The 11,121-nt window shown below is 40.3% G+C and overlaps 1 protein-coding gene across 15 annotated transcripts in view; it reads left to right on the top strand.

The window, feature by feature from the left end:
* ANKRD44 (ankyrin repeat domain 44) overlaps positions 1-11,121 on the top strand; it is a 129,840-nt gene that overhangs the window by 93,026 nt on the left and 25,693 nt on the right. For 5 of the 15 annotated variants that reach the window (XM_030277784.4, XM_032749457.3, XM_072932417.1 and 2 more), the window contains exons 13-17: positions 1,065-1,133; positions 1,819-1,959; positions 4,078-4,161; positions 5,122-5,233; positions 10,524-10,550. In XM_030277784.4, the coding sequence (XP_030133644.3) occupies positions 1,065-1,133; positions 1,819-1,959; positions 4,078-4,161; positions 5,122-5,233; positions 10,524-10,550 (433 nt within the window). The remainder of the gene's footprint in view (positions 1-1,064; positions 1,134-1,818; positions 1,960-4,077; positions 4,162-5,121; positions 5,234-10,523; positions 10,551-11,121) is intronic. The other 10 variants (XM_030277786.4, XM_030277789.4, XM_030277793.4 and 7 more) reach the window with 5 other exon arrangements.

The raw sequence follows: 11,121 nt of genomic DNA on the forward strand, positions 1-11,121 counted from the left end.
TTTTTAGTGCATTGTGGTGAGTGTTCTGTAGTTATTTTATGCAACAGCAATTTAGAGTTGGGGTTGACATACATGAAAATATTGCATTATTGCACCTAGTCCCTCTTTTTCTGTAGCTGGAGATCTACAAAAGCCATTAGTGTATTTCCTGACACAGCCCTGTTACTGCCATTACACTAATGGGAGTTTCATGGGTGCTAGGAAAAGAATTTCAAAGGTCTGCTCCTCTGATTGTTAGCACAAGTGATGCCCCTGTGAAAGACATGTAGTCTTGGAAAGTGCTGCACTTCTTTGTCATTTTCTGGCTTGGAGTCCTGCTTTTGTTTGCTTGAATTGTAAAAGATGTCAGAATGCAGCTGGTTTGTTTTCTATTAAAAGTTACCTGGCTTTAAACAAGATGAAGAAACAGCCAGGCTGTGGTAAATTCTCCTCCACTTTTTTAAATGCAATGTTGATGTGACAATCACTATAATAGCCACACCCCTTTTTAAACAAAGCAATTGGAGATGGGCTTAAATCTATCAATACTCAACAAATCATAGCAGACTATACCTACAAGTGACTCTTGTGGTTATATTTCATTAAATAAACAGGATTTGAGCAAAGTGCTTACTGTTGAATGCTTTGCTGAGTGGGGGTGGATTTCATTAAATGTCGCCTCTTGGTTATTAGACTGGCATTTTATAAGCTAGCAACAACTTTCTTTAAAAATTCCTTTATAAAATACCAGGTCAGAATGGGAAGCACTACAATACAGCTGCCGTTGAAAATCTCCAAACACACTGATCACATTTACTGTGCTCTCTTTGGAAAATTAATTTTTTTCTTCTGCAGAAGAGAAGATTGATGTTTTCCAGTGGAAAAAAAAAAAGGAAAATAATTTATTTTTAGAGCTTCACTTTCTTTTTGATTGAATTTCATGTTATAGGTGACTGTATCCTGGTTTTGCACAGCAAATAATACAAAAATAACTAGAGTAACTTCTTCCTTTTGGGGGACAGGGGGCAGTGCAGATGTAAGCTTCTGTTTTGTTCATGTTTTGTTTTCTTTACTTCTCTTTTCAGTAATGTAGAGTGTATAAAACTCTTGCAAAGCAGTGGAGCAGATTTTAATAAGAAGGACAAATGTGGAAGGTAGGTAAATTACAAAGCTCTTTTAAAAAAGAAAGAATCTATCAGGCAAGGAAAAAAGGACACCTCAGACTGAAAATCATATGTTCTATGAAAAATAGCAGCAAAATCAGGTAGTTTGGCCTTTCTGCAGAACCCTTGCTGCTGCATTACATGCCAGCTAGACAGGTGCAGGCTTCATTAAATCCACTGAAGCTATCCCACCTTCTTGAGATTTTCTTTTTAAAAATATCACAGCTTTTCTTTTTTTCCTCACTGCCTAAATTCTTGTGCTGGTGTGCCCAAGACACCACCTGAGTTATGATGGCAGGATAGCTGCTATTGGATGTGCTTCCCAGAGGATCTTCCCCCCCAGAAAGCGTTGCTATGGGTGTTGCTATGCCAGCTAAACAAGATGCTGTGATGGACACGGTGCTTTGCTCTGCCTCCCAGCTGGGAGAAGTAGCCACAGCAGAGACTCTCATAGGCATTATGCTGTTTGCAAGACACAGATTGATGCTCTGTATCCTATTAGGCTTCATAGCAGCACCAGAACTTCCTATTAACACAATATTTTGTTAAATTTCCATACATTAAAATGCTGATATTGACTGCTGGAAATCTGTAGGAGCGCAGCAATTAAGATTTATCTTTATCCTCCTCAGTACGTGTTGGAATATGAGGTAACAAATTGCCACTTATGTTCCAGGACACCTTTGCACTATGCAGCTGCAAATTGTCACTTCCACTGCATTGAGACTCTGGTGACAACAGGAGCCAATATTAATGAAACAGATGACTGGGGGCGCACCCCTTTGCACTACGCTGCCGCTTCTGACATGGACCGAAAGTAAGAGAGCTCTGAGGCATTCCTGCTTCCTGAGTATTTTACCAAATCACTGTCATTTTAGTCTCTTCATGGTGCTGTGCTGTTTGAGCCAAAAAAATGATCCCACTAGCACAGGAATTTCTCTCAGATGTATGCATAGCTCCACAGTGAGTTGCTCTGACTGGAAGCCAAACCCCCAGATGATGTGGCATTTCAGCTCCACAGTTTACCTCTGAAGGAATGCACAGTTCTGCAGCCACCCTGCCCTACAGAATTATTTTCACAGTGTTATGTCCTCTGTTTTCCTCTGTGTGGTTTCCTCACAAGATTAAGCTCAGAGAATTTTCTGCATTTGCTTTGCAAGTCCATCTGAAGGGATAGAGCAAGAGACAGCACGAGGAGAGGTTTTCTGAGGTGGACTGCAGTGACAGACAGACATTTGGGCATTTTGACAGATTTGTGGGAAGGGTGGGATAGATGTAACCATCAGTCTCACTCCACTGTCAGAGTAGATAAAAATGCCCACTCTGGCCAAACAGGTTGCCTTTCTAAAGCAATGTGTGAGGAATAGCCTTTGTCAGAATGCAGTGGTGTTATTGTGAAAAAAGGGGAAAACAGCTGCAAAACTTAGAAATGCTGTGGTTACTGACTGCAATTATAATTCCCAAATAGCTGAACATTCTGCTAATCTCTTCCATATAACACACTGTATAAACCAGACTCAATTATCCTGTTAGTTCTCTCTTAAAACTGTTAGCACCCTGTATTTATTTTAGGTCATCCTGTGATTTTCTGTCTCACAGTGTCTCTAGACAGTAAGGATCTAGTTTTTGCTTTCTTGTGTAGTGAGGTCTGGTAAAAGCACAGCTGCATCTCTCCCAGCAGAACCCCACCTCAATGCCTTGGCAGGGGAAGTTTGGTTTACCTTGATGGCAGAGTTCTGAATGCCGCATCAGAGCCGTGAGAGCTTCTTCATCATTTGCTGTGATAATACTGACATTAAAAGTGTCTTCCCCATCACCCTCAAACCCGAACAGTGCTGGGGAGAAGGAGGCAGGGTCATCAGAGGTCTGTGCTTGGCATGAAAACCAGCATAAGCTTGTAGGAGGGCTTTCACCACTGCCTGTTTCTATTTCTGTCTTACCAGGGTGAGGTGTTACTTGGGGGGGTTGAGAATGATGATTCAGCATGTGTTTTTCAGCTTTTGGTTCTTGGTAGGTGAGGTTCCTGCATTTAAGCAAGCTCTTGGTTAACTTCAGGATGTTTCTACTTTTATCCTTCATTTAAAAAAACAAAAAAAAACTTCCCTGAACTTTGGAAGAAGTATATGGCTTTTATTTGTCCTCACAATCCAAACCTAAATTGATTCTGATGTGGTAATACTGACTTCTCATTAAATTTTTCAGTTTTTGAGATGTTCTGGAAGAAGCCTTATTACATAGATCAAATGCTATTTGCAGACCATGATTTTATAGGTCAGCAAATCTTTTTTTTTTTTTTCCTGCTGAACGTCAAAAAACTTGCAAGGTCAGGCAATCTCATTCCAAAGAATATTTATCATTAACTCTGGATATGGGTAGTTAATGAGCAGGGAGAAGAACTTGACTGAGAGATCACACAGTGTTGCCAAGATATTTGACAGAAAGTGAGGCGAGTCAGCTAATGCGGACTCGAGATAGAGTGATTTAGTATCAGTGATTAAAGTTGCTCTAAATCCTAAATGCTAGAGAAGAACTAGGAGCTTACAGAATGCTAGAGAAGAACTTAGCAGCAAGAGGAAGCAAGGTGTAGTAATCCTGAGTTACTCTCTGGAAACAAAAAAGTGCACAACATTGCTGTGGTTGAACCAGAAGGATTCTAGAAAGTGTTGGTCTGATAGAAACCAGAATTTAATTTTTTTTTTCCTTCTGACATTGATTTGTAGGACAATAAACTACCACAATATAGTTGTCTCCATAGCTTTGAAAACTTACTACCTGCAGTCCCATGCAGTGCACTCAATTTACTTGTATAATCCTCATTGTTGTCTGGAGGAAGTCAGCTCCTCAAAGAGGAGATTGGGGGTGGGTAGCAGACTGCATCAAAATCACCAGTGTGATATTTGAGAATAAGTTGCATTTTTCTGTCCTCTGTGCTAAGAAGAAAGAATATTTTAGGTAACTCCCATGAAAATGCTGAAGAACTTGAAAGAGCCACTGAGATGAAGGAAAAAGAAGCTGCATTGTAAGTTTGGTGTCACAAAAGCAGTTAGACTTCATTCCTGGAGAATGCCACAGCTTTGGCTTGCAGCCTTACACTCTGCTCTTGCTTGTTCTTTGCTCTGCTAAAAACAATGCTTGGCTTCAATGAGGGCTAACCTAAAGGAAAAAGCGCCACGCTTTTCTCTGTGCACATATTCCCTGGTATTTCTGTTTCTGTGCTTGTTGCTGTTTCTTAATGAAAGTTGTACAGCTTCAGTAATTTTATAATTCTTTAATATCATGCGCTTTAGTGTCACGCAGTGTCTTTAGTGTCATGCACAGCATAGTCTGTACCTTGCAGAAAGAATTAAGCAATGGCTTTCTCAATGCATTCACTTGGATTAACATTTTTCACCTAACTGCTTAATAATTTTTTTTTAAATCCCCTTTATCATATATGGCCTTACATTCACTCCAGATTACAGGCCAGGCAAGGAAGTACTAGTAACAAAATTATGTTATCTTGATGGTATAAGAGGAAGTGGCAAGAGCTAGAAAGAGAAAAAGGGGTCTTTTGAAAAAAAAGCCAATGAAGAGAACATATAACTCAGTTAAATCTTTTTTCTCCATACTGCCCTAGTGCATGTTTGGAGGCTGATGGTTTGATATCTGAGTTTTCATGTGAGGAGTAGCAGTTCTAAGCTGTTTATGTCATGTGCACAGAATCTTTCAGATTTTGTAACAGAAAATCAATTTTCTAATCTAGAGTAGCCACAAGAATTAGGTTGAAGATCTTTTTTATGAAGTTGATCTTCAAAGACAAGTGGGGATTTTCTGTTTAAGAACATGGTGGATGTGAGGAGCTATTGGGGAAAAGTGGTTTGCGGTGCTGCTCAAAGTACAGGATTCACTCTGCCAGTTTTCAGTGCCACTTCCAGCTGCAGCAAGGGATGAGCCTGTTAAATATTGTGAGCCCACATTTACCCCAGTGAATTGTCCACAGGTGTCTCGAGTTCCTTCTCCAGAACGATGCCAACCCATCCATCCAGGACAAGGAGGGGTACAACACTGTGCATTACGCTGCTGCCTATGGGCACCGGCAGTGCTTGGAACTGGTGAGTGCTTGCTTTTGGACATCTGTCTCCTGATATGGAATGTGCATGTGCCAGGATGATGAACTCCCCTCATGGCTACTATTGGAGCTCTTTGGATAATAAGAAATCTGTGGAAACCTGCAACATGGGGCAGTAAACTCAAATATTTGCGCCCAAATGTATCTTAAAAATATGTTTATCTTGTTAATCAAGTCCTTATTCAACAATCTGGTGCTTAAGGATTGTCTTCAAGTGGAGTTTATGTATGCACAAATTAATTTTAAGCATGATCAAAATATTCCCGGTTATGCCTAAGTGCCAGGAGTAAGTGACAGTTCCTGGTAAATGGCAGTGAATGTGCCTGATCCACCTGGCACTTAATCTGACCTGCATACTGAGGGAATAAATAACTTTTGCTTCATACCTGCAGTTTCTTTTTTGTCTCTGGTGAAACAATAGCAACATTGATAAAGTTACCATAATCAAGATCAATCTTATATGCCAAGCAGCTGAGAATTTTGGTGGGTTTTTTTTCGTTATTAGTTTTTTAATATTCCGGGTCTAAGTCATTAGTAATTGCATCTTCTAAGATGCCAAAAATTTTTAGCCCAACATTGGATTTGGGAGATGTATAGAATGGATTTATAGATGTATATGACTTGTTAAAGTGTCATAAAGGGGAGAGTTAACTGCTTGATATACAGGGTGATCCAAAATTTTATACATAATATATAATTACTATATACATTATATATACACTATATAATAGATGGTGTACGTTACATATAAATTGACATTAATTGCTTCCAAAAAATAAGCTCCAATTGGAAAATTGTATAGATACTCATGCTTTAGTGAGAACACTGTGTACTGTTTAGTGTTACATGTTGTTTGGTTCTTTCTTTCTGTGTTGAAGAGTCAAGTATTTAGTTATTGAGAAGGAGCTCTGCACAGTACATGCTGCTTTCACACCACATGTGCCACAACAGTAAAGTTGCAGCTGGCCTGGAGCTGGTTCCAGCAGCTTGAAAACTTGGGGCAGTAACTCTGCCAGGGCAGGCCTGGGGCAGAATTTCAGGTGGGGTGTTAAGCCTTTTTAGCTCCCACCTATGAGCATGAATATTTAGGACACTTAAAATAGCACTGCTCCTTTGTTGCTTGTGGCAGTGAGTTTGGCTTTGCCTTCTCCTGGCACTGACCTTTGGTGACTCCACCCATGGGGGTTGAGGGGGAGCATCTTCACTGAGGATTCTCTTTCAGCCTCTGTGTTGTAGTCCCTGTGTGCTGTGAGGCATGATTGGGCACAGAGCAAGGTCCCGTCTCTCCTCTTGTACTTGTGGCTGAGCACATTTTCTGCACGTATCAGTTGCAGGCAATGACCTGCTGTCAAATCCTGGCATTGCTTAGGCTGGGCAGACAAAAGGAGGAGCTGGGAATGCAGTGCATGTCAGAGGTGTTGGGTTTTGTTTTAATCTGGAGGGGTGAAATGCCAACTGTGGGCCAGAGACAGCTGTGCAGCAAGTGTTCTATATTCAGGCAGAAAACCTCCGTGTTCTTCCCTGTCAGTCTTCCTCTATTTGTGGCTATAGCTGCAGTATGGAAACCCAAGGTCAAGCATAATTTACAGAGTTAGAGTCACACAGCTGTTCTGTGTACAGTGGTGAAAAACAACTGCCATGAATTTTAGTCCTCTGCATGCACAGGACCGCTGCTGTGTGCTGGGGTGCCAGCCTGAAACTTTTGTGGGGACCAGGATTTTTCCATTGGTGTTTGGAGGGTAACAGGCATGTCATTTTCTCTCTGGAATACAAAGGGTACATGTGTCAGAAAGCATTTGTGCTTGTCCAACAGTAGGACCAGGATCTGTCATCTTTGCACCCACTGTCAGAAGTTATCTCGGGCTTTTTTGTCATGAGTTACCAAGTCCTGAGTTGAGCAACTTTACATTTGATAACTCTAACTAGTTGATACAGGCACCACCATTACACTGATTTCTTTGCAATGCTGGGATTCAGGATAGCAAAAGGGCTGAAAGCAAAGTCAGGTGGGATTATATAAATAAACCATTATTTTTCAGTGCCATATTAACTGTTATTTTACTATTTTATCCCCTATGTAAATATTTTTGTTTATTATTGATAGCTGATAAATGAAAAGATCTAGGAATTATCTTGCCCAGAACAAGACAGTTATTTCTAAAACTTGTCAGAGGAAAGAGTTCATATGAAACATGGAGCTTTAATTCTGGTCAAAACTAAGTCAAGATGGATGCAACAATAATCTTGTTTTTCTATGAATAATGATTACTAGTATTTCTCTAATACACAATACCAAACCTCAGCAAAATGTTAGGGAATTATTTTGGTGTTCCAGAATATGTCAAGTTTATAAAAGACCTTGTAAGATTATTTTTTATTTGCCTTCCCCCCCAACCCCACATTTTTTAGCAGCTATCTAAAAGAGTTTATTTCTAAATAAATGTTCATTTAAAAAAGTCCAAATAGAAAGACGTACTATCCAGTGGGGTTTCCTTCGCTGGGCAATTTGGTCTGTGCTTTAAGCACCACAGTTTCTCAGCATTTAAAATATTTACACATTTGAATGCAGTTTAGGGAAGGGCTGGTTTATCTATGGAAACATATTTTCATTCTTTGACTTCTGTGTTTACCATAAGTCCAATACCCTAGCTGGAACTTAGCTACATTTCTTTGTGGGGAGGCATTAGGAGAAATAAGGATTAAGACCAAAAAGGTCGTGTCTTTGACCCAAACCAAATTTATGTTTTGTGTGTTCAACCACAGAGCTCAGCAAGTGAAGCTTTTTCCTGGAGGACCTTTAGGTTGTCTGGAATATTAGTAGGGTAGTTGCTCTGCAATGAATGATACGATGTTGCTAAAAAGAGAAGAGTGGAAGCTGATTCCTCAGCTGTTTCTCCGTCTGTAGGGAGCCATTCATAAAGGCTGAATGGTGGGCATGTGTGTTTGCAAGTCACTGAAACTCCCACCTGCCTTCCTGCTTCTAGAAATAACCTCAGGTTTGTTTAGGCTGGGGCTGACTTTGCTGTTGGTAGTCAGTGACACCAGTCATCCCTGCTACCTGGTGTTTTAGAGCTGATCACGTCACCAAACTCCTTTGGAGAAAAGAAAAATGTGGATTTTTTTTTACATTGAAATGATCTCTTATCACAAGACCTTTACTGGTGTGAAAAGAGTGGAATTTAAATTGTAATTTCACATTAGAATTCTACACGGAGAGAAAGTCAAGCACTTTGTGCTGATAAAAACAGGTTTCTGTGCAGTGCTAGGCCAAACAGAATTAAATGCCTGTCTCCTCTAGTGAAATCTCTTCTCTAACTGTAAGAAAGGATAGATTTTCTTTTAATCTGTTCTTCTCTTTACTCCATCAGCAAATGTAATTCCCTCTTTGACTAACAGAAATTGAACCATTAGAGGGGCTAAGTCATTTAAGGATGGGAGGAGAGCATGGTTTAACCAAAAGCCGTGTCCAGAAGAAAAGGCAAATCCCTCTGTGTGTGCTGGGGAGCAGGGGCTGAGGGAGGTGTGTGGCCAGCACGAGGCCACGCTGGGAATGGAGAGGCTGGGGAGCACCTTTGATCACAGTAGCTCTGCACTGCGAGGCAGATCAGCCATGCCTTCAAACACTTGGTTCCTCAACCTGTGGAGAAATTGAAATCACTGACTCCATAAATCTCCAGTGTGGCTGCTGCTAATTATCTGTCTCCTATCAACACAAATGTGTTCATTCATCCATCTGAGAGCAGGACACTGGTAATTACTGATGAGTGATTCACAGCTGGGGCTGGGATAGGTGTTAAAAAGCTTTTTTCCATGGGGATCTGGCTCCGATGCTTGTCCAGCAGCAGCCCCTGGGCCTCCTTCTGACCCAGATCTTTTTATTTGGGGGACACAGCCTGGGTTTTCTCCTTCGTAATTGCCTGTCTCCACAACCAACAACCCCCTTGTTAAGAGGAGCATGTTGTCTGAAGCCGGGGGCAGCAGTGTTTTGTGTGATTAATTACTTTGTACCTGTGTCTGTGAGAGCTTTTCCCATGTGGAGCCAAGAAGCACAAAGTCATTAACTTAAGTGGTTCTAAAAAGGAGAAGAACTTAGGAACTTAATGTTCAAAAATAACTTAATACAGCTAATTTGTCTGTCAGTTGTAGAATCCCCCAAATCACGGTAGACTGATTTAATTGGTTGAGTTTTGATTTCAGCATTTATGCAAAATGTACCTACTCTTTAAATAATTAATAGAAGCCCATATATGCTAGATACAGTGATATAAGTTAGTTTATAGAAGTGCAATTTGTCTTAGATTTTATGTTTTGGAAGCCAGATAATTTGTATTCTAAAAATGTTTTCTAAAATGCTAATACTGCTTAGGAAATCAACAAGGGCAGGAATTTACTATTTGCCCTGGCACCCGGCTGGCAGTTTGCCTTGTAGGATAGAGTATTGCTTAGCATCTCTGGGGGTTATTTTCTTCTCTCTGACACATCTTGTCTTTTTTAGTCTGTATTTTTATTTTTCTGGGGTGGAGAATCAAGACACTTTAATCTGCCTTGTTCTGACAGAGAACAACAAGGCCACTGCAGAACTTCAGGAGACATTTTTCATTCAGTTAGGGAAGAGATCACGGACTTCTGCTGTTGCCTTAAATACCTTTCTGTGTATCTGTGTGTGTGATGTTGAAATGTTGTGTGTGAAGAATATCTGGCTCATCAAATCTGCTGATTCCAAAGAAATGGACATTTGATCAAGGCATATTACATTGCAATAAAGTATTAGGCTCTCAGGAAGAGCTGTGGTCACTGGGATTCTAGGGGTGCAGGCACGTTTATTTATCCAAGACAGCATGTTGGCCTGCATGAGCAGGCTTTCAGACAGAAACTGTCACTGCTTTATTGGTATTTGTAGGTTTACAAAGCAATCTCACTTCATTAAGCAGACTCCCACAGTGTGTGTATGTATTAGTTATCTGTTGATCTGTGTTTTGTCAATTGAGGAGATCGATCTTAAACATTGTCATTATTCTCCTCTCTTCCTTCCTCCTTTATGAAGCAATGTAACCAATATCTATCCACAGTGGCTGTGGTGTAGGAGTATTTCTGCTGGGTGTGGTCAGTGTAGGCATGGGGCACACAGGGTCAGGTCCGTGGTTCTGTTCATGCACTGCTTGCAATGCAGTTATTGCACAGGAAAAATAAACCAAGAAATATTTTCAGATTACTATTACACTTGAGTGTTGCTGTCTTTAATTATTCTAATTCTAATTGACGTTTTTAATTAGATTGGAAGCAAAACCCCATTGGATATAGTGAGTAAATGAAAAGTGATTGCATGTTGTGTATTTTTATTTAAATATAGTATTTTGCAAATCCTTGTATTCACTCTGGTGAAGCCTGAGGAAGAAGAATCACAACTCTTAACCAGCATGCCATGTACTTGAAGCAATTGCATGTGTGCTGCTTCTGCTTACATTGGAATTCCTTCTTCCTGCTGCTTGCAGGCTCCAGCTTTGCTCAAGGCTATTGCTTCTCCTCAGTCAGTCTTAGGAGCTGTGAGTCCAGTGCACGTACCTGGCTGGCATGACACTTCCCTGGATGTTAAAGTAACTTTGCATTTGGTAATGTGAAATGGAACCACACTTGGCTGTTTTCTGGAAGTTTGTGGCCAATTTTAAAGTGTTTCAGAGAAGAAATGTAAATTACGTGGCTTCAAGTGAGCTTGAATTTTAAAAGTACTTGTATGTGTTTCAGAGTAGAGGCTCAAATGAGAGGAGAGTAGCAAAAATAACACTGAAATGCACATTTTAAAAATTGACTGCCACTGTGTTTCACCAGTCCTCAAGTTTTCTATCTAAAAAGGAAACTTCCAATAATTTTTCT

Source organism: Taeniopygia guttata, chromosome 7 (genome assembly GCF_048771995.1).
Source record: "Taeniopygia guttata chromosome 7, bTaeGut7.mat, whole genome shotgun sequence".
In the NCBI taxonomy this organism is placed as follows: domain Eukaryota; kingdom Metazoa; phylum Chordata; class Aves; order Passeriformes; family Estrildidae; genus Taeniopygia; species Taeniopygia guttata.